Here is a 21,980-nt window from a genome sequence, read left to right as displayed (position 1 = left end):
ATACTATCACCTCTTCCTGTATGATTATAGTACGTTAATAACTTTATCGGATAAACAGGCACGTCGGAAAGAAATTTCGAACGACGTATTCAGCAAAAAAGTATTGCTTGTTTTCTTTTACATAGAAATTTTCACAATCGTACGTAGAACTACAATCTACAGTTCGTGTCTATGGCTCGCGAGCATTTCGGGAAATAGCAACAAATCAATTCGGTCGTTTTCACGGAAACAATTGAATCGAAAGAATAAAAAGGCCTCCTCCTGCCATCCCATCCCATCCCATCCCATCCCATCCCATATCATACCATACAATACCATACCATCCCTCGCCAGCCTCCTCCTGCCTATCTCCTACTCCTCTCTTCCTCTTTCGACTACTTTTTTCTTAGAGTAATGGTTGTACGCTCGACAAAAAGATTTAACGAAAAATTCAATGACAACTGTGTACCCGGCCGAACCGATTCATTAAATAAAAACGATCTATTTCGGTCCTACGAAGCTTGTGTGTACGGCACAAATTTTGCAGCTTGCGATCAATTGCTCAGGGATATTCGTTTAGCAATGATTCTATTTTTCCTTCTCGCATTCTTTCCTTTTTCCTTCTTTCTTTCTTTCTTTCTTTCTTTCTTTCTTTCTTTCTTTCTTTCTTTCTCTTTTCCTTCCCTTCGTCTGTTCGCAGCGATGAGGGCAACGACGCGAGCTGTTTTCATGCACTGTTCCATCATTTTGAGATTCGGCAAATTTCTAAATACATTACGATATGACTTGAACCGAGATATTACGTGTTTCATAGCGATCGGTCTTAGAAGAATTATTCGGCCGCCTATTATGATTTAGCGAAAGCTCTCGCCGTTTCCTCGTACGTGGACGCAGCTCGACACGCGTGAAGGAAGCATTCAACGAGACGCGTGAGAGCGTCGTTTAGTGCCAGCGCTAATATACATACATGTATACATACACGGATGCACATATATACGTATACATATATCCTCGGTGTCCCTTGGAGTAATCGCGATACAATCTGAGAAGATCTGCGACGATTCCTCGAGAAGAAAGTGATTTCTTTCTTTCGAGAGAAATCGACGTCGAAAGGCGGCACGAGAGGATGCAGAAATTCCCAGAATTGATTCGATGAACCAAGCCTTCGCGTGCTTAACGAATTACAAATCTAGACTGTCTTTAAGTAAATGTTTGCTTACCCTCGATTCGCCATTACTCTTAATAGCTCGCCAGTTAAATAAATGTATACGCTACGGTGAACCGATGACGCGAGTAACGCAAAGCTGTACGGTTTTCGAAATCGAGTACGCCCATACACGCATTTCTTTCGGATTTCCTCAAAGTCGATTCTTTCCGGAACAAGCGCTACTCTCTGTTACAAGCGCACGTCCGTGCGTGTGCGTGCGTGTATGCATTCGCATCGCGAACAGCATTCGCGACGTGGAATCACGTTCGAGCGGGTACCGTCGAAATGTCGAGACATTTAACAGGCACATGCCAAGCACACACACACCACGCGTTTCCAGTCATTCTTCGTGACGGCGACGCGATACTATAAAAGTTGCGTAAAACTGAACGGCAAAACAAGTTAGAACACGAAGAGGGAACGCGATCTTGTCTTCTCGTCTTTCTTACGGACGTTCCACTTGTTGCGTTGAACGATAAATCGAGTATTTATTATACGCAGACTAAAGTAATCAGTATGTATAAAATGAATGAAAGTACAACATTTAGTGTACGCATGTACGCGTTCGTACTCGTGCATGCGAAGATGAGGATGTTGGCGTACGTAGACTCGGACGTGTACGGGGATGGATATGGACATGGACATGGATATGGACATGGACATGGACATGGATATGGATATGGATATGGATATGGATATGGATATGGATATGGATATGGATGCGGGCACCGTGGCCGTACACAGCTGTGTACGTAGGTGTATGGGTCTGGGCTAGGTCTGAACACGAGCGTGGGGGATGGACATGCGTATGGATCCGAAAGTTTGGGTATAAAGGCGTACGCGCGCTCGCGGACGCACATATGAGCAGATATGAGGTACACGCGCGTGCAGATATATTCAACGATGAGCGAATAGCGCGATGTAACAAGTGTCCTACGTAACAGAAACCTAGGACAACAACGATTCAGTGGTCGTCCATTTCGTGAACGCGTTGACGTTTCGACTGAGGTTGCTGATGCTCGAGCGGTTCGGGACTTTCCACGATAGCGAGCGGTGCCGGTGAACCTGGAGAACTATCCGATTCCTCGTGCGAGCGTTTCGCGACTCCGACGCCTGCGTCGGGACCGATAAAGCTTCCACTGAATACAAATTAACCATCAGCTTCGATTAACAATTCTCGATCGAGCAGCGACGCGTCACCGACGACACCAAATACCAACCAACTTACTAAACAATTCTCTTACCCACCTATAGTTATATGTGGTTTGTACGATAACAGGAGCTGGACTGTATTGCCCAGCCGGGGAGAGCGAGTGTTCCTCCGTGGTGTTTCCGGACACGATGTATTTGTCTGAAATTTTTCGAAACAGACAGGGGAGCGTTTAAACCTTTCTAACAACGATACCAACGATAATAACCTAACAACGAGAATACCTTCTCTGGTCGCATCACCAGTCACACCGTTCGTCACGACGGTGATTTGCTGTATCAATCGACCTTTGTGAGACGACTGGTTCGAAGAGGTGTACGGATGACCTGGCGATCCCGGTGCGGACTGACTACTCAACTGGCCGGCTGGAGAGGGTACGGAACTATCCGGATAAGATTCCGGCCCAGGCGAGGCTTCTCTGCTCAGGCATTCCGGGGTTATTAATCCACTGATTCCTACGTGAGACGGCGAAGCAGGAGCGCTTCTGGATAGTTCCAACGATGCCGGTGCCATGAAAACAATCACGTGCAGTACTTGGCATCGCGGAAACACGGCTCGAGTACGGTGAATTCGTTATTTGAAAATGTTTGCTCGCCTACCTGGATGAGAGACCGAATGGGGCCCGAAAACAAGGAACACCGCGTTGCCTTCTTCGCCTGAAAGCTTGCTCGATCAGCTTACCTTCGGACTGAGGATCTATTCTCCAGAAAGAGCCTTTTCCCGGTTCTTCTTGGCTTCTCGGCACTTTGATGAAATAACGGTTCAATGAAAGATTATGCCTTATAGAATTTTGCCAACCTTTATCGGCGGTTCTGTAGTACGGATAATTCTTAGTGATATACGAATAGATGCCGGACAAGGTAAGCTGTTTGTCAGTCGCGGACGCTATCGCTTGGACAATTAGCTGCGCGTACGAATATGGTGGTTTCGAGTCATCTTTCGGGGGACTGCAATGGGCTGTAGTACCATTTGGCCCGGTACTGCTTCCACTTCTGTAACGAGACTCTATGCTCGGCTCAGGACTTATTTGCCTGCTGGAACATTGTCCCCCGTCGTGCCTTTCCAACCCAGAATTCTGTGGATCGTTTGCAACAGCAGCTGCATAAACGGCTACCATCTGAAGATCCGCAGATATATTTCTTCTTCCCTGACCCGCACGTGGACTGGCGGGACAAGAATTTGCAGCACTGATAGTACCGGTCGGAGAAGGAAACGGGCTACTGTATCCTGCATCCGGAATATTGATACGCAGAGGTGGTAACGGTGCCCTCTGTTTCGGGGGAGAAGGTACACGTACGCTGCTTTGCTCCTGTTCGTCCACCAACGACTGAAATACCAGTCTTATATTTGTACTTGGGAATCTGAATGTGCACCTGTAACAACGGTCAATGTTTAAAAGACGATACCTATCCTGGATCCTGAACAGAGATCGCAAACAAAATCAAAGATGGCTAATTTTATGGAAAGCTAGAAAATATTTCAAGACACAAACGACAGAGATCAACTGTAGAAATTTCGATTTTCTCACGGAAAATCTAATCAAACTGATCGGCACTGATTTCCATTTCTCGATTATGGAACATCCATATTGGGAAATAAATATACTCGAAACATACGCGTATTCGGATACTCGTGTCGAAAACATTCAACTGCCTAAACGGAACGGCAATGTACGTGCCAAGAGGCATGCTAGAAACGTGCAAGACAGGTTAAGTTAGCTCTAGGAAAACTCGAAATATATCTTACGTCTTTGGTAATTGGAAGGCAGGCGCGCCTTTTCGCTGGAAAACTCCATCGACGAAAACACCATTTTTACCATTACAGATCATAAAGAAAAAGGGATGATCGTAGAAGATTTCAAGGTGTCGTCGCGAGATAAAGCTGGAGTGGCCCATGTTGACGTCGACCTCACCCTTGCTGCTGTTACGCCCGATAGTGATACGTCGTTGTCTAACCATATACTCGAATTCGCGACCCTCGAGCCGTGCAATCGGTGCACCTTTCGCCTCCGGGTTCCACTGCATCTTCGTCGGACTAGCCGGTGCCGACTTCAGTGCCAGAAGGGCCCACGCGTCGCTCTCCTGAGTACGAGAGTACGTAGACATAGCACCAAGTGAGCGAACCCTCCTTTGGAATAGAATGAGAGAGAGAGAAAAAGGAGAGGTAGACAGACAGATGTAGATAGACAGACAGATAGATAGATATACAGATGAATAGATGGATGGATAGATAGATGGATAGATGGATGGTTAGATAAATAGATGGATGGATGGACAGATAAATAAATAGATGGATAGATGGATGGATGAATAGATGGATGGATAGATGGATGGATGGATGGATGGATGGATGGATGGATGGATGGATGGATGGATGGATGGATGGATGGGTGGATGGATGGATGGGTGGATGGATGGATGGGTGGATGGATGGGTGGGTGGATGGATGGGTGGGTGGGTGGATGGGTGGGTGGGTGGTTGGGTGGATGGATGGATGGATGGATGGATGGATGGATGGATGGATGGATGGATGGATGAATGGATGGATGAATGGATGAATGGATGGATGGATGGATGGATGGATGGATGGATGAATGGATGGATGGATGGATGGATGGATGGATGGATGGATGGTGGGCAGACAGATAGGCGGACAGACAGACAAACAGACGTATAGATAGATAGATAGGCAAGTAAACAGATAGATAGATAGATAGATAACCGACAGATAACTAGATACATAGACGCGGTTAGAAAACGAACAAATACCGCCGAACCAAGATACGACGCCAAAATTGCATCCGTTTTATGTTCTTTTCAAAATGCCAGCAACAAAATGAGCGTTATAGAGTGAGAATTTGGAAAATCGAGTACTGATTCACTACGACGAAATGTCCAAAGTATCAAATAGTTTGACCAAGTAACGTAGTTTCACAGAAATTCACTAACCGGCCCACCAATCAACCGATCAAGCAATCGATTCATTGATCGTTCGAACGTTCGATTTAATCCTTACGTACATTTTCACACACATTGCCCATACTCTTTTGACGCATAATATTTACATGCGCATGAAATTAATATTCGTGTAACAGCGGAAGCATGTTCTCTTTCTATTATTTACAACTAAATGTTATTCTACAATTGTAATGTGTCTTTATTACTATATTCAACACACCTTTACTTACACTGTCAGTTCTTTTTCTTTTCTTTTATTTCCTCTTAGCAGATTTTCTTATTCTTATTAGTCGAAATTCTACCAAGTACACTTTGTTGTTTTTTATTTATTCTTGACTGATATACAAAGTAAAATTGTAATCGCATGTCACGATACATGTACCTAGATTGACGGTTGAAATATATCTGATCCTGTTATTTTTTTCGCAATTTTACCATTTCAAGAGTTGTCAGCTGAAATGAGAACTCTCTTATTTCGCGATAATCAATGGCACATAATGCATTTTAACTGTGGATAAACGTACCGCACACCTAAGTAAGTAGATACTTAAGTACTACTAGGTACAAAAGAAAAGCGTGTACATTCCGATTAAAAATGATTTCCAATATTTTTTCAATAACCAATCAGTCTTTTCGAGTCGATGGTAACTGTACGTAATTATCGTTTATAACATTATTAACATTAACATTTTATCTGAATAGTGTAGTAGTGTAGTAGTAGTAAAATCTGTTACGCCATCTACGGCAACACGTTCAAACTAAATTTCTATCATTGGTACCTCGCTTTTTCGATTAGATGGTATCGCTTCGTCGTGTAGTGACCGTTTCGCTTAAACATGACATTTTTCTCAACAAATTCTTTGCTTTCTCGAATTTATTAACTAACAATTGCAGCACCGATGCACGTACGAATTCTTCGTTCTATAAATAGTTTGACTAAACTTCGGTAAAAGAAACGACATTCGAATTTCGATTGAGAAGATCGTGATGGTGATAATCGGCGACACAAATAACATACCAATAGATGCTAATTGCTAGTAGCTTCGATATTTGACCGCAAATGACGCCACAAGTATCGCTAGATACGTAGTACCTTTAGGAAGATTCAATGTTGATTAAAAACGAAACATTCGACGATTATTAATGAATTCTATCGATTCAGAGATTACTACTATCGAGTCTAAGATTACTACGAAAAATATGTAATTCTAGAAATTTTGTAAATCTGTATTGTTAGTTTCTTCTATAGATAGCAGTTTTCGTTACTTCGGTTTGAATTCAACCATTGATAAGGTTGGTACTCAGGCATTCGCGGTGAATGCATGACAGTCGTTTTTTGATGATATTCATTGATGGTTGTCGAGTCGAAAAATTGAAAAGTCTGTCGTTACTAAATTCTAGAACGAAAGAAAACAAGATCAATTAATATCAAGGTTTTACAAACACGTGGCCAGTGTATCGGGGTTTGTATGCTAGAAACATCGTTATACGTATACACTACAAGTAACAGGTAACCTATTTGTTTGCACTCTGCGAATACTTGATTTTATTAAGTTTAAATACGAGTCGATTTCTTTGAATGAAGGGCCAAAAGTAAAGATGGAAGTAGATTACAGCAGCATCTGTGATGTTAAGATCCCCGAGTGCAAGAAATTGGCCAGCGAGGGGAAGTTACACGATGCTTTGGACCAGTTGCTTGCTTTAGAAAAGCAGACACGAACGGTTAATCTTTTTCCTTGATTTTCATCTAATGGTTTATATTTTTAGTCTTTCGGAGAATAACGAAAATATTTGGAACATTTTAGGGTGCAGATATGTATCATACTTCTCAGATTTTAGTAGCCATTGTTCAAATTTGCCTGGAAGCACAAAACTGGGCTGCTCTGAACGAACATATCATTTTATTGTCCAAAAGGCGTTCTCAGATAAAGCACGCGGTTACTAAAATGGTACAAGAATGTTGTACCTATGTGGATAAGATGCCTAATAAGGAAACTATGATCAAATTGATAGAAACTTTACGCACCGTAACCGAAGGAAAGGTAAGAGAGACTCCACATATTTCTACTTTGTTCCTATTCCGATTCCTTCGAATGATTATTACAAATCTACTTTTCAAGATATACGTGGAAGTCGAAAGAGCTAGACTTACTCATCGTTTGGCAAAAATTAAAGAGGAAGATGGAGATATTTCTGGTGCCACGGCCGTTATGCTAGAATTACAAGTATGTTAGTTATAAGGAAAGATATTTGATTATGCAATAATCTTAATTGAATTCATAGGTTGAAACGTACGGCAGTATGTCGCGTTTGGAAAAAGCCTCCTTGATCTTAGAGCAAATGAGACTGTGTTTAGCGAAGAAGGACTTTATGCGCACTCAAATAATAGCTAAGAAGATAAACGTTAAATTTTTCAAAGACGACGACGACGAAGAAACGCAATCGCTAAAATTAAAGTACTACGAGTGAGTTTCTTGCTATGTATTTGTCTTGAAATAACTTTAATTTTAGAAAACTTTAAAAAACTTTATACAACTAACATTCAAACTTAATTATTACATTCATTGTTAACGAGTTGTACGAGTTCTTTCTCGACATTTCAGTCTCATGATGGAACTAGCCTGCCACGAAGGGTGGCATTTAGAGTTATGTAGACACAATCGAGCGATATTGGAAATACCGGCCGTCCGAGATGATCCTGAAATGAGACATTTCGCACTTGCACGAGCTGTTTTATACTTGATACTCGCTCCACACGAACCGGAACAGGCGGACTTGACTCATAGACTACTGGCGGATAAACTTCTAGACGAAATACCTACGTACAAGTAGTAGTTGTTTAGTTTCTTAGAAAATTATGTATTTTCCAACATTAATAATTTGCCTTTCCAAAAGATGAAATTCCATGAAATTTATCTTCCAGAGAGCTGTTACGACTGTTTGTAAACCCAGAGTTAATAAACTGGTCAGGACTTTGCGAAATCTATGAGAGAGAACTCAGAGCAACTGTAGTTTTTTCCTCTTCGACCGAAGAAGGTCGTAAACGATGGACTGATCTCCGAAAAAGAGTGGTCGAACATGTAAGCACAGCAATTTTTCAAATACTTTCACATCGGTTAGTTTCCTTAAACTTCGTTTCTATCGGACTTGCAGAATATTAGGATCATGGCAAAGTATTACACGAAAATCACGTTAACGCGTATGGCAGAGTTATTGGATTTGCCGGTTAAAGAGACCGAGGCGTGTCTCTGCAATTTAGTGGAAACTGGCGTAATAAATGCCCGTACAGATAGATTGGCTGGCGTGGTACGATTCACAGGAACTCAAGAACCAGCTGCTTTATTAGACGCTTGGGCTGCTTCATTGTCAAAATTAATGAGCCTTGTTAATCATACCACCCATCTGATTCATCAAGAAGAAATGTTGGCCGTTGCTCAATCCTAACAGGTACATTGCATCTCTTCTCGTCCTATTCCTCCTATCCTTACTAGACGATGTTTTCCTCAATTTTCTTCTTTTACTCAGTTCGTCCACTTTCTATAATCTACGTTAAAATCATTTCTACGAAAGAAATGCGTGTCAGAAAAATCCTAGTAATATTATTAATGTACATTTTGTATTCTCGCTGTCCAATGAAACCGTTTAAAAGGCATTTCTCATCTTGTAATCAACGTACTTGTATACCGGACCGTAATAATAAACTGGTTATGTGAAACACACAGTGCTTTTTAATGGTTTCAGTAACATGCGACATAAAAACAATTAATGAAACAATTGATGAAACAATTGATGAAGGTTTATACACAACGTCGACAATAATCTTACTACCTTCTCTCCTCCCTGTCAGTCATGTCATTATTAAATATAGATATATATATATGTATATGTATATTTAATAATATTTACATATATACATACATGCATGCATACATATATGTATGGTAGGTATATATGTACGTATGTATGTATATATTTATAGTATAATTATTTTGCGATTCTGGGTTTTTCGATTGAAAAAGACATCGGTTTTTTTCATGGTTTTTGTCTGATATTTTCGGCTACAACAACATTTCCATCAGAGATCGTTCCACGACTCGATTTTGCATCTGAAGCAAAAATGAAAAGACATTTGAATATTTGATCACAGGATTACGGAGTGAAAGACTATATATATATATTCTATTTGAAGAGTATTTGGAAGATTTACCGTTCCCAAGGGACTTGTGTAAAAGGGCAACAACTTCTGCGTAGGACGGTGGGGGTAATTCGTTCGGAGGTTCTCGGACGACTACCTCGTACGAAGGTGGACTCGATGTTGTTGAACTACCGATTGGCAGTTCCATACCACGATCCGTACCATGATCCATACCGCGATCCATAGTACGAGCGTCGGTCAATTCCTGTAAATGCTGCTCCAAAATGAAATAAATACACGTTAATCTCGAACCACCCTTCTTTCTCGCTTGGAAACGTTTCGTTTCTTCCTCTTAGAGTTGAATGTTTTAAAAGAAAAATTGATTTATCTTTGGATAACGATACACTTACTCTCGTCCGAATTATCTTTCCGGGTTCAAGTAATTGCCGCGCTAACGCTTAGAACGAACAACGTACAAATGTAGATTCGAACGATGGGACAGTCGATACGTTGCAAACTAAACGGCAATACGTAATAAAATGAAAAACCACAAATACTGAACCAACAAACGAATAAAACGGTAAGTTGCGTTAACAAAATAAACGGGAGAGAGAGAAAGAGACAACTGATGCGAACGGAAAGAGGTGCAAGTGTGTAAGTGTACAAGTACTTACCCTAAACAACTGTCGTTGATGGAAGATCATTTGTATGACGGATTTTCTTCGAAGATAAAGCATGCACTTGACAGCCACCATGAGTCCGGAACAGATGAATATTGGACCGATGAACCACATATCACCAAGGTTCAAAACTATGTGTCCATCCGCAACGTCACCCAAAGCGAAAATAGTGATAGCTGTACCAATGGTGAATAGAACAACGCTCAGGACAAGGTAGCTATAGCTAGTACAATCACATTTGCCAAAAGTGTTTGCCGGTTCTTCGTACAGTTCTTCGATGCGGTGTGGTCTGCTCGAAAGAAGTGCGCTTTCGAAAAGTGTAGCCATATTTATTCTTCGATAGTAACTGTACGCCAGACCGAAATCGGATCATTTGGAACGAACGAGAACGGACTAACCTACCTATCGTCGTACACCTCAGTTCCTTGTTTACTATGCACGCATATTGCTTTCTCTTTCTTTCCAAATTTTCTTTATGACGCTTTATGTTTTATCTCAGCAGCTATTTATTTTTAACTGAAAATTGGTAAAACGCTGGTAAAACGCTGGTAAAACATCTGTGAACTTTAATAGTTTAATAATTTAATAGTTTAATAGTTTAATAGTTTAATAGTTTAATAGTTTAATAGTTTAATAGTTTAATAGTTTAATAGTTTAATAGTTTAATAGTTTAATAGTTTAATAGTTTAATAGTTGGACATATATTACGTAAACACGTGCAACTATTATTCGTGATATTTAAGAATTACAGGCAGTATGTAAAGCTATGAATTATACGAAAAAATATATATATGTGATTCAACGTTGATCGCATTATTTTATTCGAATGGTAATTCGTTTGCAGTTGTCGTATGTAATAATTATTTGTGATATCTATACAATGATTCCTTTTTTTTTTTAGATTTTCTTTGAATTATCATCACTACACGTGTAACAAATTATAAAACAGGAACTTGTTTGTATTTAAAAATTGTAAACATGTATAAATTTTTAATTGGACAAAAATGGACGTTTATCTCTCGACAAGTAAAAAATAAAGTAAACGAAAGATTAGCTCATTCTACTAAAGTGAAAAGTACACAGAAAAAGCACAAGTATTCGGGAACCGTTTTGCTACCGCAAACTCAGTTTCCATTGCAACTTAATAAAGAGGAAAAGATGAAGAGTGATCAGTATTTAACCACGGTAAGTAATCTTAAGACGATGTATGATCTTATCGGTTCTCGTGATGTTCACTTTTGTTAATACACGTTATATTTGTATTGTGTTACATTTAAAAGAATTTCTTTTTCTTTACAGAAATGTGGTTTTTCTGAATTATACGAATGGCAAAGGAACAATTTGCGTGAACCAGATTTTATTTTACACGATGGACCACCGTACGCTAATGGAACTCCACATATGGGACATGCTATCAATAAGGTGCTCGATCATTTTTCTATGTCTACATTGCCTTTGTCTAATTTTACTTTGTTACTTTACAGATTCTTAAAGATATCACGCTGAGGAATAATATTATGCAAGGAAAACGTGTTCATTATATACCAGGTTGGGATTGTCATGGATTGCCTATTGAATTGAAAGCTGTTCAAGATGTTAACGTGCAAGATCCTTTAACGATCAGACAACAAGGTCGAATTCCTATGCATTACTAATCGATTAATTCAGTTTTATTCTACTCTTTTTTAACAATTCTTAATAATTTTTAACATTCACAGCTCACGAGTATGCAGAGAAAATTGTTAATCGACAGAGACGAGCTTTTCAATCGTGGGGTGTTACGGCTGATTGGAAAAAATCTGGGTGTTACTTTACAAATCAATCTTCGTATATAAAGAATCAGCTCCATCAATTTATAACATTATACGAAAAGGGTATCGTATTTAGAGATTTCATGCCAGTCTACTGGTCTCCTTCTTCTAGGTGGGTTGGAACGTTGTCAACTGTATCTGTAAACATTGTAAAATTCTTTCCATGTTTTCATATTGTAGAACAGCACTGGCAGAATCTGAATTAGAGTACAACGAAAAGCATCAAAGCAAAAGCGTTATTGTACGTTTGCGCATCGATGAGTTTCCTAGGACGTTGAATTCGTTAAAAAATCGTATTGTATATGCGCTTACATGGACCACAACTCCTTGGAGTTTAATAGCTAATCAGGCTCTTTGTTTTGCAACGAATGCTACGTACTGTGTCGTCGAAGATGTGAAAGGAAACTGGAATATCATTGGAGAAGATTTATTAAAAAATGTCGAATCAAAGATCGGTCCTCTGAAGACGATAACACGCATCGAAGGTAGATTCGATTGTTTGTCTAGTACGTGAAAAGTGGGTAATTGAAGTAAATAATGGAATAATATATGTGTAACTGGCATCAATGATCAAGGTAGGGAATTAGAGGGAACCACGTATTTTCATCCGTTCGAGGAGAAAACATTACCGTTCTTACCTGCGCAACACGTGACGTTGAATTTGGGAACAGGCTTGGTACATACTGCCCCTGCACATGGCCGGGAAGATTTTTTAGTCGCGTTGGATAATAAAATGCCTGTCGTGAGTGACTCAGTAATTGCATTAATCGTATCAAGAAGATGTTTAAGACTAACTATTTCTGGCATGGGCTGTGTAATCATTAATATCTTGTACATCTTATAGGTGTCCATGGTAGACGCGGACGGTCGATTCACGGAAGTAGCTGGTCCAGAGTTTCATGGACTGAGTGTATTGACAGAAGGAACAGAGAAAGTTTTACACTGCTTAGAGAAAGATGTGTTACATGTCGAAATGTATACACATAGTTATCCTTACGATTGGCGAACGAAAGAACCAGTAATTATTCGTGCTTCCAATCAATGGTTTTTCAATATAAATTCTGTGAAGGATAAAGCTCTCGTAAGGCCTTTTCTATCTTTTTTTACAAGAGTTGTCCGTACTTTCTGTTAGGTTCATCATAATTATAGTTTCGATAATTTCACTAAATAATGAAATATTATAACGGTGTGTCTATCATGTTTATATAAGGACTGTATCAAGGACATAGTCATATATCCCGAATGTAATCGTGCATCGTTTACAAATGCTTTGATCGCTGGAATAAAAGATCGACCATATTGGTGTATCTCGCGACAACGTTGTTGGGGAGTACCGATACCTGTGGTTTATAGTAAAACAACGGGTAAACCGTTTACAAATAGGTATGTTATATATATATATATAATTTTATCAACATTTATGATCGTATTACCGTTTTTCTTTCAATTAGCGTTCCTCGTATTACACGGTTTTAGAGCATTAGTCGAGCGTCTGTGTCATTCGATCGACGAGTACGGTCCTGATTGTTGGTGGAAGTATTCGGAGGAAAAGTTGATAGGATTGGATGCGATTAAGGAGATGAATGTTCCACCGGATGATGTAGAGAAAGGAAAGGTGAATTTTTCAATAGAAGGTTATACGTGCCTTAAATTTCCTGTATTTCGATGTCGTTTTCAACAGTGCGAATATTTCTTAGGATATTCTGGACATTTGGTTCGACAGTGGTATATCGTGGTCAGCAGTTTTACCGGAAGGCAAAGCGAACCTTTATTTGGAAGGATATGATCAATTCAATGGTTGGTTTCAATCATCTTTGATAACATCCATAGCTTTGCAAGGCTGCCCACCTTATCTGTAAGCAATACTCGTAATCGTAATCATAACAATAATAATAATAATAATAATAATAATAATAATAATAATAATAATAATAATAATAATAATAATAATAATAATGAAGCAATTCGAAGGAGGTACAGTTTGCAATTTCATCGCAACGCTTCATTGTAATGTATTTCTACATTAAAGTTGTCTGTATTCCAGCACGCTGTACGTGCATGGTTTCGCAACCGATGAAAACGGTTCGAAGATGTCTAAATCTATAGGAAATGTGATCGATCCCGAAGACGTTCTCCTAGGTGGATCAAATTTGGAGGAAAGCCCGATCTATGGTGTCGATGTTTTAAGGTGCCACATTTAACAATTCGAAACGCTTTTACTTATACGATATTCGTTAACTGACCAGCTTATATGATATTCGTTAAATTTGATAAAGATGGTGGGTGGCTAGTCATGGATCTCAGCATACGCAAGTACCCGTTTCGAAAGCATTACTCGATGGTTGCGAACAATCTATTAATAAATTACGCTCGATACTGCGTTTTCTTTTGGGTGCTTTGCATTCGTACCATCCAGTTATGGACGGTGAAGCAGACTATCGAATTATCGACAAGTATATGCTGTACAGACTATATCGTTATAACGAACAGGTATCGAGCTTTTCCAATATATTTTCAATGTTAATGGCTTCAACAGTGTCATCGCGTTACAATGGGATTTTCTCTCTTATTAGATGCTGCAACATTACGACAATTACAATTACCATCATGCGAGTAAAACCGTTCTAAACTTTGTAACAAACGACGTGTCAGCTTTGTATTGTTTCCTAATAAAGGATAGACTCTATTGCGACGAGGCGACATCGCCGTCGCGTGTCGCGGTTCTACAAGTTCTAAGAGGGACTTTGACTGTACTTTTGAGAACTCTAGCCCCGATTGTTCCACACCTGGTGGAAGAAGTATGGTTACATCACCCAGATAACCGTGATCAAAGTGAAAGACCATTTTGCCACAACACGTACGAGATACCCGAATCTTGGAACGACACGGGTATCGCAGAGCGTATAGATGCGGCGTTTCGTGTGAGGAAACAAACCGGAAAAATGGCCAAGGGGGCTAGGTGGAAGTTATCTGTTACTATAAAAGCTACAAAAGACGATTTCCCGTGGCTTTCCGTAAGTATAATCGAGTTTAAAAAGGAAATTCGAATTCGAATTCTTCTAATCTATTAAGTTCTAATTTACGTTGTTCAGCTTCTACACAATGAAGAAGAAAAATCGACGTCGGAATTGTGCGAAATTTTGCAAGTGTCTTCGATAACTTTGATCGAAGACGAGGGAATCACAGAAACGCAAGTTGAAGCGAAGAATATCAAAAGCGTATTATGCGAACGATGCAGAAGGTATCCCGAAGCTCGAAAAGACGGCTTGTGTTTACGTTGCGCTAGTATACTTAACAAAGGCGAATCGAGGCCCGATGATCGTATGATCCTATCGTAAAACACAGGTATTTTCATCTTTCATCTTTCATTTCTTCTTTCCTCTTCCTTCTTCCTTCTTCCTTCTTCTGTGTTTCATTTTACTTTACTTTATTAATTAATCGTTAACTTACAATGAAAAATATAATTTACACGAAGAAACGTAGAATGAAACAACGCGGAAGACCAAAGATATGATAGGTTACAAGTCGGAAGGTCCTATAGAAGAACTCCGATGAGATTTTATGGTTAAATCGTACAGATGATTGATATTAAGGGCATTTAAGAAATGCATTAAATGCGGCTGATAACCGCTGGTAGCCAGTTTAAACGCGACATGCGCCATGTATGCGCGTAATTCGCAGAACGCTTGATACATTTGTTCCAATCTTTTAAAATTTGGATGCACGTATCCGGTAGACTTCATAGTCCATGTTTGAGATCGCAATCTATTATGGAACTTTAAGATAACTTTGAATATATTGTTTAAACACAAGCGTACTTTTTCACCGCGAGCGTTCAGCATACATCTGTAAAGAGAAACGCGATAAGTAAGGCGAATCACACTGTGTGTACTCGTGCGTGTTTAGTAGCGATAGAGGAATCGTTTCTTACCTCGAAAGTATTCGTTTTATATAATTAACGTGCGATAAATAAATTTGATCTAAAGTCAAGGAATTTTCCAAATCTTTTTCGAATTCAGTCCAACTGGCATATAAGACGCTGCATGTTAAATAATTATGCAAGGCGTTCATAAATTGCGTCATCGAATGTCTATACAACTGCAACTGTAAACAGTTTGATTGTGAAGAAATTTGAAGTGTGCTTCGTTCTTGAAACGAAACGCATATCAACAGTACCTTGTGGTACTGTGACGACGATGCAAGTGTTTTACGTTCTCTTTTCATCATGTTGAAATCTTCTTGCAACACCCATGATACCCGACCGCTTGTTATTAAAAATTTAAATACTTTACCATACCGTTGCATAACTGGATCATCGAATATAATGTTCAGTGGCCAAGTTATCTTGTAATTCAACGAAAGACAATCCAGCGTGCCAGGATCGGACATCTGCGAAACGACCATAAGCCAGAGAACGATATCTCTTAAGAATGTAAAGTTGAAAATGAAAGAAAATGAAAGAAAATGAAAGAAAACGAAAGAAAACGAAAGAAAACGAAAGAAAACGAAAGAAAACGAAAGAAAACGAAAGAAAATGAAAGAATGGATGAGAGAAGAAGAGGAAAGCTGAACGATGCAAAGGATTAACTTACGTGCAATTGTATCGGTGCGTTTGTCGCCGAAAGACCAAGAAGCTCCGAATTCACGTAAATGCTATTGAACGAATTGACAAGAGCTCGTTCCAAAAGATTCGTTAACGTGGCAGAATTAAATAATTCAATGGGTAACGAGATCTCGTATAAACGAGTGTACAGAGAATCTGTCAGGCTCTTTGCAAATTCTCCGTTCAACAGAAAGAAATAACTTCGCAGACTGTGTAAATGTAATAACAAATTGTTTTCTTCTACAAAATATTTAATAATTGCACTATTAACGAGTCGACTTTGTACTTCAAGAGGGATGCGAATTGACTTCTCGAGATAAGCTTGAAGGGAACTATGATCGATTAATTCGATATCAGCAACGGTTAAAGAAGTTGTCGTCGACGATGTCACGGTTGGCGGTGGTTCGTCCTGTTGCAATGCAAATATGTCGGAAAAGGTTGCATCTTTCTTCATGGCTGTAGGCGATTTCGTGAGTGTACGAGAATTACTGGACAACATGTCGATACTTGAAACCTCGATGGGTGACCGATCTTCCGAATGGTGAATTTGCGATACAGGACTTTGCACCGATGATGTCAAATTGTCTGTCGTACAAGACATGGGTGTTTCTAAATCGTTTCTTTCGTTTGCACCAGTATCGAACCTATCGTCGTCGGCGTTGTCAACGATGTCTCTTGGTAAATCATTTGTATCGGTTGCAATCCTTATCCTTCGTATGTCGAGTTCGTTATTATTTGGTGTCATGTTACCTTCCAAAGACCAAGCCGAGTCCTTGTCAACATACGACTGTATCGCTGCTGCATTATCAATTTTCACATTCAATACGGTAGGTCTTTCGATCGTAACCGTTGGCGTGATGTAAGGTATCGTCGCGTACAACTGATTAGTATCCGCAACGATGGCTGTTTTCATTTTGGCCTCATCTCCCGACAGTTTCGATATATTTTTCTCTATTGACTTTTCTATTCCTCGATTGTTCGAAAGAATGCAGAAATTGTTTTCCTCGTTGTCGTCGTCGTCATTATTGTTGTTATTGTTGTCGTTGTCGTTGTCGTTGTCGTTGTCGTTGACGTTATTATTGTTGTTGTTGTTGTTATTGTTCTTCCTGTCGTCGTCGTCGCCGTAGTCGCAGTCGCCATTGTTATTGTTACTCATCGTTATGATCGCACAATTTGCAAACTGATCTTGTTGCTTCGAATTGTCTCGATCGGTTCGTGAATCGAGTAACTTGGGAGTTACTACGAACTCTGTATCAACAGTTCTTCGGCAAGACGTCCTCGCATAATTCTTATTTTCGTCTTCGAACGAGATTGGAATTTCTGTTAGAAGACACGAGCCTGACACAGGGCCTTCTTGTTGCTCTTTCGATTCTTTTCCATCTTGTTTAATTTTTAATTGATGCTGCAAATTTTGTTTCGTCGAAGATAATACGTCTATTCTCTTGTGAAAGAATGCCATTCTTTTGGCACGCCATTGAGAACGCATGCAACGTTTCTCAATGTCGAGAGTTAGATTCTCGTAGTAATTCAAAATATTTGTTCTGTAACAAATGTAAAATTCATTTCCGGCTGGGATCGTCTATGAGAAAGAAAGTAACTTTAAAGAGATCGATAAATTGGCAAACCGTTCAACAGGTCGTAAGTTTTCTTGTAACGCGCAAGGAAATCCATCGGACAGTTCCTCCTTTTCCTTCTTCTGTTTCTTATTCTTCTTATGCGCTTCGATAACCGAACACTGTTCTTTCAGATTTGTCAGAAAATCGCGCTTCGTTTGCGCTATTTTCTTTAATGCAGCTTCTCGTTCTCCTAAAAACGATACAGCAATACTGTCTCGTGAATCCCAGCAATTCCGTGAATGTTTTCGTATTGAAAGCTTACCCTTGATTCTCGTCAGTGTATCGTGTTGAGCGCGAACAACATACTCGGCCATTTCTTTTTCCATTTGCTTTTTACTCTGTATAGCCATCGACAGAGAAAGTATCGGGCCAAGGGCAGATTTACCTTTTTCTTCGTATTTTCGGTATTTCAAGGACTGTTCGTACAACGCGGTTACACTCAAGCAAACTTTCACTTCGGGTTGTTCGGTCACGCAAACATGGCACACGGGATTCTGAAGCCTCGTTTCGAGATCAGTATGATAATGGATAATTGATCATTGAGAAGAATTGACAGTACAAACGATTGTAGTTATACGATTTTTCACGTTATCCTGTACAACTACTACAAGTGTAGAACGCATACCTTCGCATTACAAACTCGCAGAAGTCTGACTGTTTTGCCGCATTGGAGAATCGATTCTGATAAACCGCTTAAGAAACCAGGAATCGCTTCGTTTCGAACGATGAATGTTTTTGTCCAAAATTTATAATCTCTGCTGCGTAGGTATTGCGGTCGGGTTTTAATCATAAATTCTCCGTAAACGTCATCGCATATACCCTCGAACATCCACTTTTGCAGAAACCTGTTCGAAGAAATGATTCGATTACAATGCATGCAGAATTGTCCGACCGCTGACTCGTCTTATTCTTCATTGAACGGGGTATAGGTACCGAAAGTAAACCTCGCAACAAGACTTTAAAAGAGAATAAAACACCAAGGCGACTTTGGTATTTGTCAGTTGAATCGCTTCATTGTAAATTCTAGCGATAATACTGCTCCCTTCCCGAAGTGTACATTGATTTCCTTTGTAAGGTTCGCACAATTCGGCAACTTTGGTGATCAGGTCGGCTACGGGACGCACTTTCTGAAATATCTTCAACAACCTCTCGGAATGATTTGTCTTACTAAAGATTCTTACAAGAACCGCTTGATAATGAAGCAACAGTTCCTTCACATTTGTGCACACAGCCTATCGAATAACAGACCGAGTATTATTTGCAATGCATTAGAATTCCCAACCGTGCGCATAAACTTCTATCGAACCTTAAATATAAAACCTTCTTGTGATGTGTCGCCCTTTTGTGATTTCGGCATAATAAACTGTGATAAGAATCTAAAGCAGTTACCCCAATTAATAGCTTCTCGACAAACGTTTTTTAACGATTTCGAACTGGCGCCGTACACACTGATGTTTTCTCGTAAGGTAAACCCCGTCTATAAAATCCAAAAGAATTGCACGCATCTTGTCGCATTTAATCGGAAAATTTCAATTTTAACTTCCAAATCATCGATTCGATTACATACCCAGTCCGTGTAGTGAAAACTATTTGATTCTATTCCAAGTAACATTGACTTTACGTCGTTAACAAAGTCTTGTACGGAAACTTCTTCGAGAAGCAGTGCAGAGTTTATCGCCTATATTAAATAATTAAAAGAATTATTTGTACATATAAAATTAATTGATATTAATAGACTTGTAAATTCTCTACCTTTCCTGAGAGCAATGGTAAGCTACTCGTTCGTTTGATCGTTTCCAAATATACAGAAGCTGTTGATGTATCGGTCATAAACATTAGTTCCCGCGGATGTTGTATTTCCCCAAAGCGTTCCCATGTACGACGATGAAAGAAGAATGTGTCGTTTTCACCGATGTGTTTCCACTGCCAATTCCAACTATCCGCAGGATAGTCTAATTCATCGATAACGCTGTGATCGGAAGACTTCCAGGTACCTAGGAGACTTTCATTTTCTATGGCAACTGCTTCTGAACGAGACATCGGGAAATACGAATAGTTCGGTGAAAAGTCTTTTTCGCTAGAAAACGTGTACTTGGATTTCTCCTCGCGATCGTAAGTCTAAGGGAGAAAATCATTATAGAGGAATCGTATAATAGATATTGCATCTACACGAACGAAACTAATTCTCACCGCTATTTCTCGCGATAGATGCGGATCCACGGTTAAGCGTTTTAGATAACATTGATTCGAGGGTATCAATGTTTCGGAGACTTCTGTATCGAACGCATGAGCAGATATAAAGCCAGATGTAACGGATACACTGTAATAAATATATACGAACATGAAAATTATAGTAACAACGATAAAAGAAAAACTAAAGAAAATATTTCCTAGATAGCTCACTTTCTAGATTCTATTCCAACTGTGCCTTTAGACTTCACGATTCCATGCAAATAATGTAATTCGTTCATAACGGTAGTAGGCACGACGCGTGTAATCTGAAGCCTTTGAGTTTCTAATGTCGCTTCAAATTTGTCGGACAACATGAAACATTCCATAGGATATATTCTGAAAGATGTATTATCCCTGGCATATGTGATTTCGGGTACAGCAGGATTAGCTTTACCATAATAAAATATATTCTAGATACCATAAAAACAAAGTACATTAAGAAACAGCTGAAACTTCAAATCCTTTTTATAGTTTTATAGTTAATGTTTAACTTACCGTAATCGGCTCGGGAGCGATATTAAAATTTTTCAGCTGAACTAATAATTCTAGAACAGAATAAATAGATGCATTCGAGTAAGAATGCTCTTGAATTTCCTCCAATAGTTTCTCTAGCGTAGCAGCGTTACACGAATGGCTTAATCTTAGCTTCATTACAAAAATATGTTTCTGTATTTCTACTATTGGATCTATTTGTTTATGGTCCAAATAATCTGCCAAGAAAACACAACGAATAGGTGTAAATAAAATATTGTATCTCTAACATCCGAACGTTGACAACACACTTTATTTAAAAGTTTTCTCACCAACTTTCTTCAATAATATTTCAAAAGCTTTGCTTCGAAGATATTTGATTATTTTATTAGAGTGATCGTAAGTGAATAGAGCGTTACGATGAAAAGGCTGTCGATACGTTTCGAATATGTGTTTACTCAATTCGGTTAAAAGACCGTAAACATCGGTATCGTCGTCGGGATGCATGACGTTAATATTTTCGATAGTAATCAGAGATCCTAATCATCCACCGTAATACGAATGCACACCAGTCGAAATACGATCTCTCCTTTACACAATAGTAATCAATGAAATATAATGGATTTTAAATTGCGAATTAATACTTTGTTCCATTGGCATTAAATCGGATACATTCACGATTGTCGGTTAGTAACCGTTTTTGGTTGCTCTCTGGCTTCACTGGTTAGATTACAAGAATGTTTTAAACCGATGCACCGCTCTTGCGATTAGAAGCATAATGATAAACACAGTGGAAGAATACCACGTGCTCCATCTACGGATGAACAGTTAAAGTATTACCGTACAGACACAGACTTTAAGAACCGGAATATACCATATTTACTAGTTTGGTCAACTTTGGTCATTTTGCTTGATGTAGTTTTCCTATTCATTGTCCTCTAGATGTAGAGGGCAGAGCAAAACCTCGGATTTTTGACAGAGTCGGTAATTCAGAACATGTGACACGAAGTGATGTCAGTTGCGTCAGTTGTGCCAATACCACGTGTACTCCGCGTTGTTGGCGGGAATGCGGATACGAA

The 21,980-nt window shown here is 39.3% G+C and overlaps 5 protein-coding genes across 16 annotated transcripts; 2 read left to right on the top strand and 3 right to left on the bottom strand.

The window, feature by feature from the left end:
• Window positions 1-88: 88 nt before the first annotated feature.
• Window positions 89-4,818, bottom strand: FoxK (forkhead box K). Its single transcript, XM_031989993.2, has 5 exons — window positions 4,143-4,818; window positions 2,996-3,769; window positions 2,621-2,880; window positions 2,435-2,537; window positions 89-2,325 (listed from the first exon to the last, which is right to left on the bottom strand). The coding sequence occupies exons 1-5, from the start codon at window positions 4,499-4,501 to the stop codon at window positions 2,151-2,153; spliced, it is 1,671 nt and encodes a 556-aa protein (XP_031845853.1). The 5' UTR covers window positions 4,502-4,818; the 3' UTR covers window positions 89-2,150.
• A 1,311-nt stretch (window positions 4,819-6,129) lies between these two features.
• Rpn5 (regulatory particle non-ATPase 5) lies at window positions 6,130-9,799 on the top strand. 4 transcript variants are annotated; one of them, XM_031989996.2, is made up of 9 exons: window positions 6,130-6,646; window positions 6,755-6,863; window positions 6,939-7,075; window positions 7,159-7,395; window positions 7,474-7,578; window positions 7,637-7,818; window positions 7,957-8,181; window positions 8,277-8,433; window positions 8,507-9,070. In XM_031989996.2, exons 3-9 carry the CDS (start codon window positions 6,953-6,955, stop codon window positions 8,795-8,797), a joined length of 1,320 nt encoding a protein of 439 aa, XP_031845856.1. In that variant the 5' UTR covers window positions 6,130-6,646; window positions 6,755-6,863; window positions 6,939-6,952; the 3' UTR covers window positions 8,798-9,070. The 4 variants fall into 4 exon arrangements, with proteins under 4 accessions (XP_031845856.1, XP_076229753.1, XP_031845855.1 ...); XM_076373638.1 differs by lacking the exon at window positions 6,130-6,646 and adding an exon at window positions 9,605-9,799 and having other exon boundaries at window positions 6,653-6,863; window positions 8,507-8,800; XM_031989995.2 differs by lacking the exon at window positions 6,130-6,646 and adding an exon at window positions 9,543-9,799 and having other exon boundaries at window positions 6,653-6,863; window positions 8,507-8,800.
• Window positions 8,861-10,495, bottom strand: LOC116432733 (uncharacterized). Its single transcript, XM_031989998.2, has 3 exons — window positions 10,163-10,495; window positions 9,561-9,762; window positions 8,861-9,459 (listed from the first exon to the last, which is right to left on the bottom strand). Exons 1-3 carry the CDS (start codon window positions 10,493-10,495, stop codon window positions 9,386-9,388), a joined length of 609 nt encoding a protein of 202 aa, XP_031845858.1. The 3' UTR covers window positions 8,861-9,385.
• On the top strand, window positions 10,234-15,791 carry IleRS-m (Isoleucyl-tRNA synthetase, mitochondrial). 6 transcript variants are annotated; one of them, XM_076373629.1, is made up of 16 exons: window positions 10,334-10,381; window positions 10,912-10,997; window positions 11,070-11,353; window positions 11,468-11,590; window positions 11,653-11,800; window positions 11,887-12,091; window positions 12,160-12,464; window positions 12,555-12,721; window positions 12,824-13,060; window positions 13,190-13,362; window positions 13,456-13,594; window positions 13,677-13,834; window positions 14,024-14,167; window positions 14,256-14,469; window positions 14,553-14,993; window positions 15,072-15,791. In XM_076373629.1, the coding sequence occupies exons 3-16, from the start codon at window positions 11,147-11,149 to the stop codon at window positions 15,315-15,317; spliced, it is 2,907 nt and encodes a 968-aa protein (XP_076229744.1). In that variant the 5' UTR covers window positions 10,334-10,381; window positions 10,912-10,997; window positions 11,070-11,146; the 3' UTR covers window positions 15,318-15,791. The 6 variants fall into 6 exon arrangements, with proteins under 6 accessions (XP_076229743.1, XP_076229744.1, XP_076229746.1 ...); XM_076373631.1 differs by having other exon boundaries at window positions 10,347-10,381; window positions 10,920-10,997; XM_076373630.1 differs by lacking the exon at window positions 10,334-10,381 and adding an exon at window positions 10,570-10,716.
• Grip163 (gamma-tubulin complex component 6) lies at window positions 14,471-21,853 on the bottom strand. 4 transcript variants are annotated; one of them, XM_076373617.1, is made up of 15 exons: window positions 21,234-21,821; window positions 20,926-21,140; window positions 20,602-20,840; window positions 20,389-20,518; window positions 19,951-20,316; window positions 19,766-19,876; window positions 19,505-19,675; window positions 19,132-19,430; window positions 18,824-19,043; window positions 18,461-18,692; window positions 18,208-18,388; window positions 16,572-18,123; window positions 16,156-16,368; window positions 15,911-16,083; window positions 14,471-15,825 (listed from the first exon to the last, which is right to left on the bottom strand). In XM_076373617.1, the coding sequence occupies exons 1-15, from the start codon at window positions 21,406-21,408 to the stop codon at window positions 15,498-15,500; spliced, it is 4,605 nt and encodes a 1,534-aa protein (XP_076229732.1). In that variant the 5' UTR covers window positions 21,409-21,821; the 3' UTR covers window positions 14,471-15,497. The 4 variants fall into 4 exon arrangements, with proteins under 4 accessions (XP_076229732.1, XP_031845884.2, XP_031845886.2 ...); XM_031990024.2 differs by having other exon boundaries at window positions 15,911-16,368; window positions 18,208-18,692; window positions 21,234-21,715; window positions 21,785-21,853; XM_031990026.2 differs by having other exon boundaries at window positions 18,208-18,692.
• Window positions 21,854-21,980: the final 127 nt, after the last annotated feature.

Source organism: Nomia melanderi, chromosome 14, assembly GCF_051020985.1.
Source record: "Nomia melanderi isolate GNS246 chromosome 14, iyNomMela1, whole genome shotgun sequence".
NCBI classification, from domain to species: Eukaryota; Metazoa; Arthropoda; class Insecta; order Hymenoptera; family Halictidae; genus Nomia; species Nomia melanderi.
The sequence above is the reverse complement of the archived record's forward strand: the minus strand, read 5'-3'. Positions and strand labels throughout refer to the sequence as shown.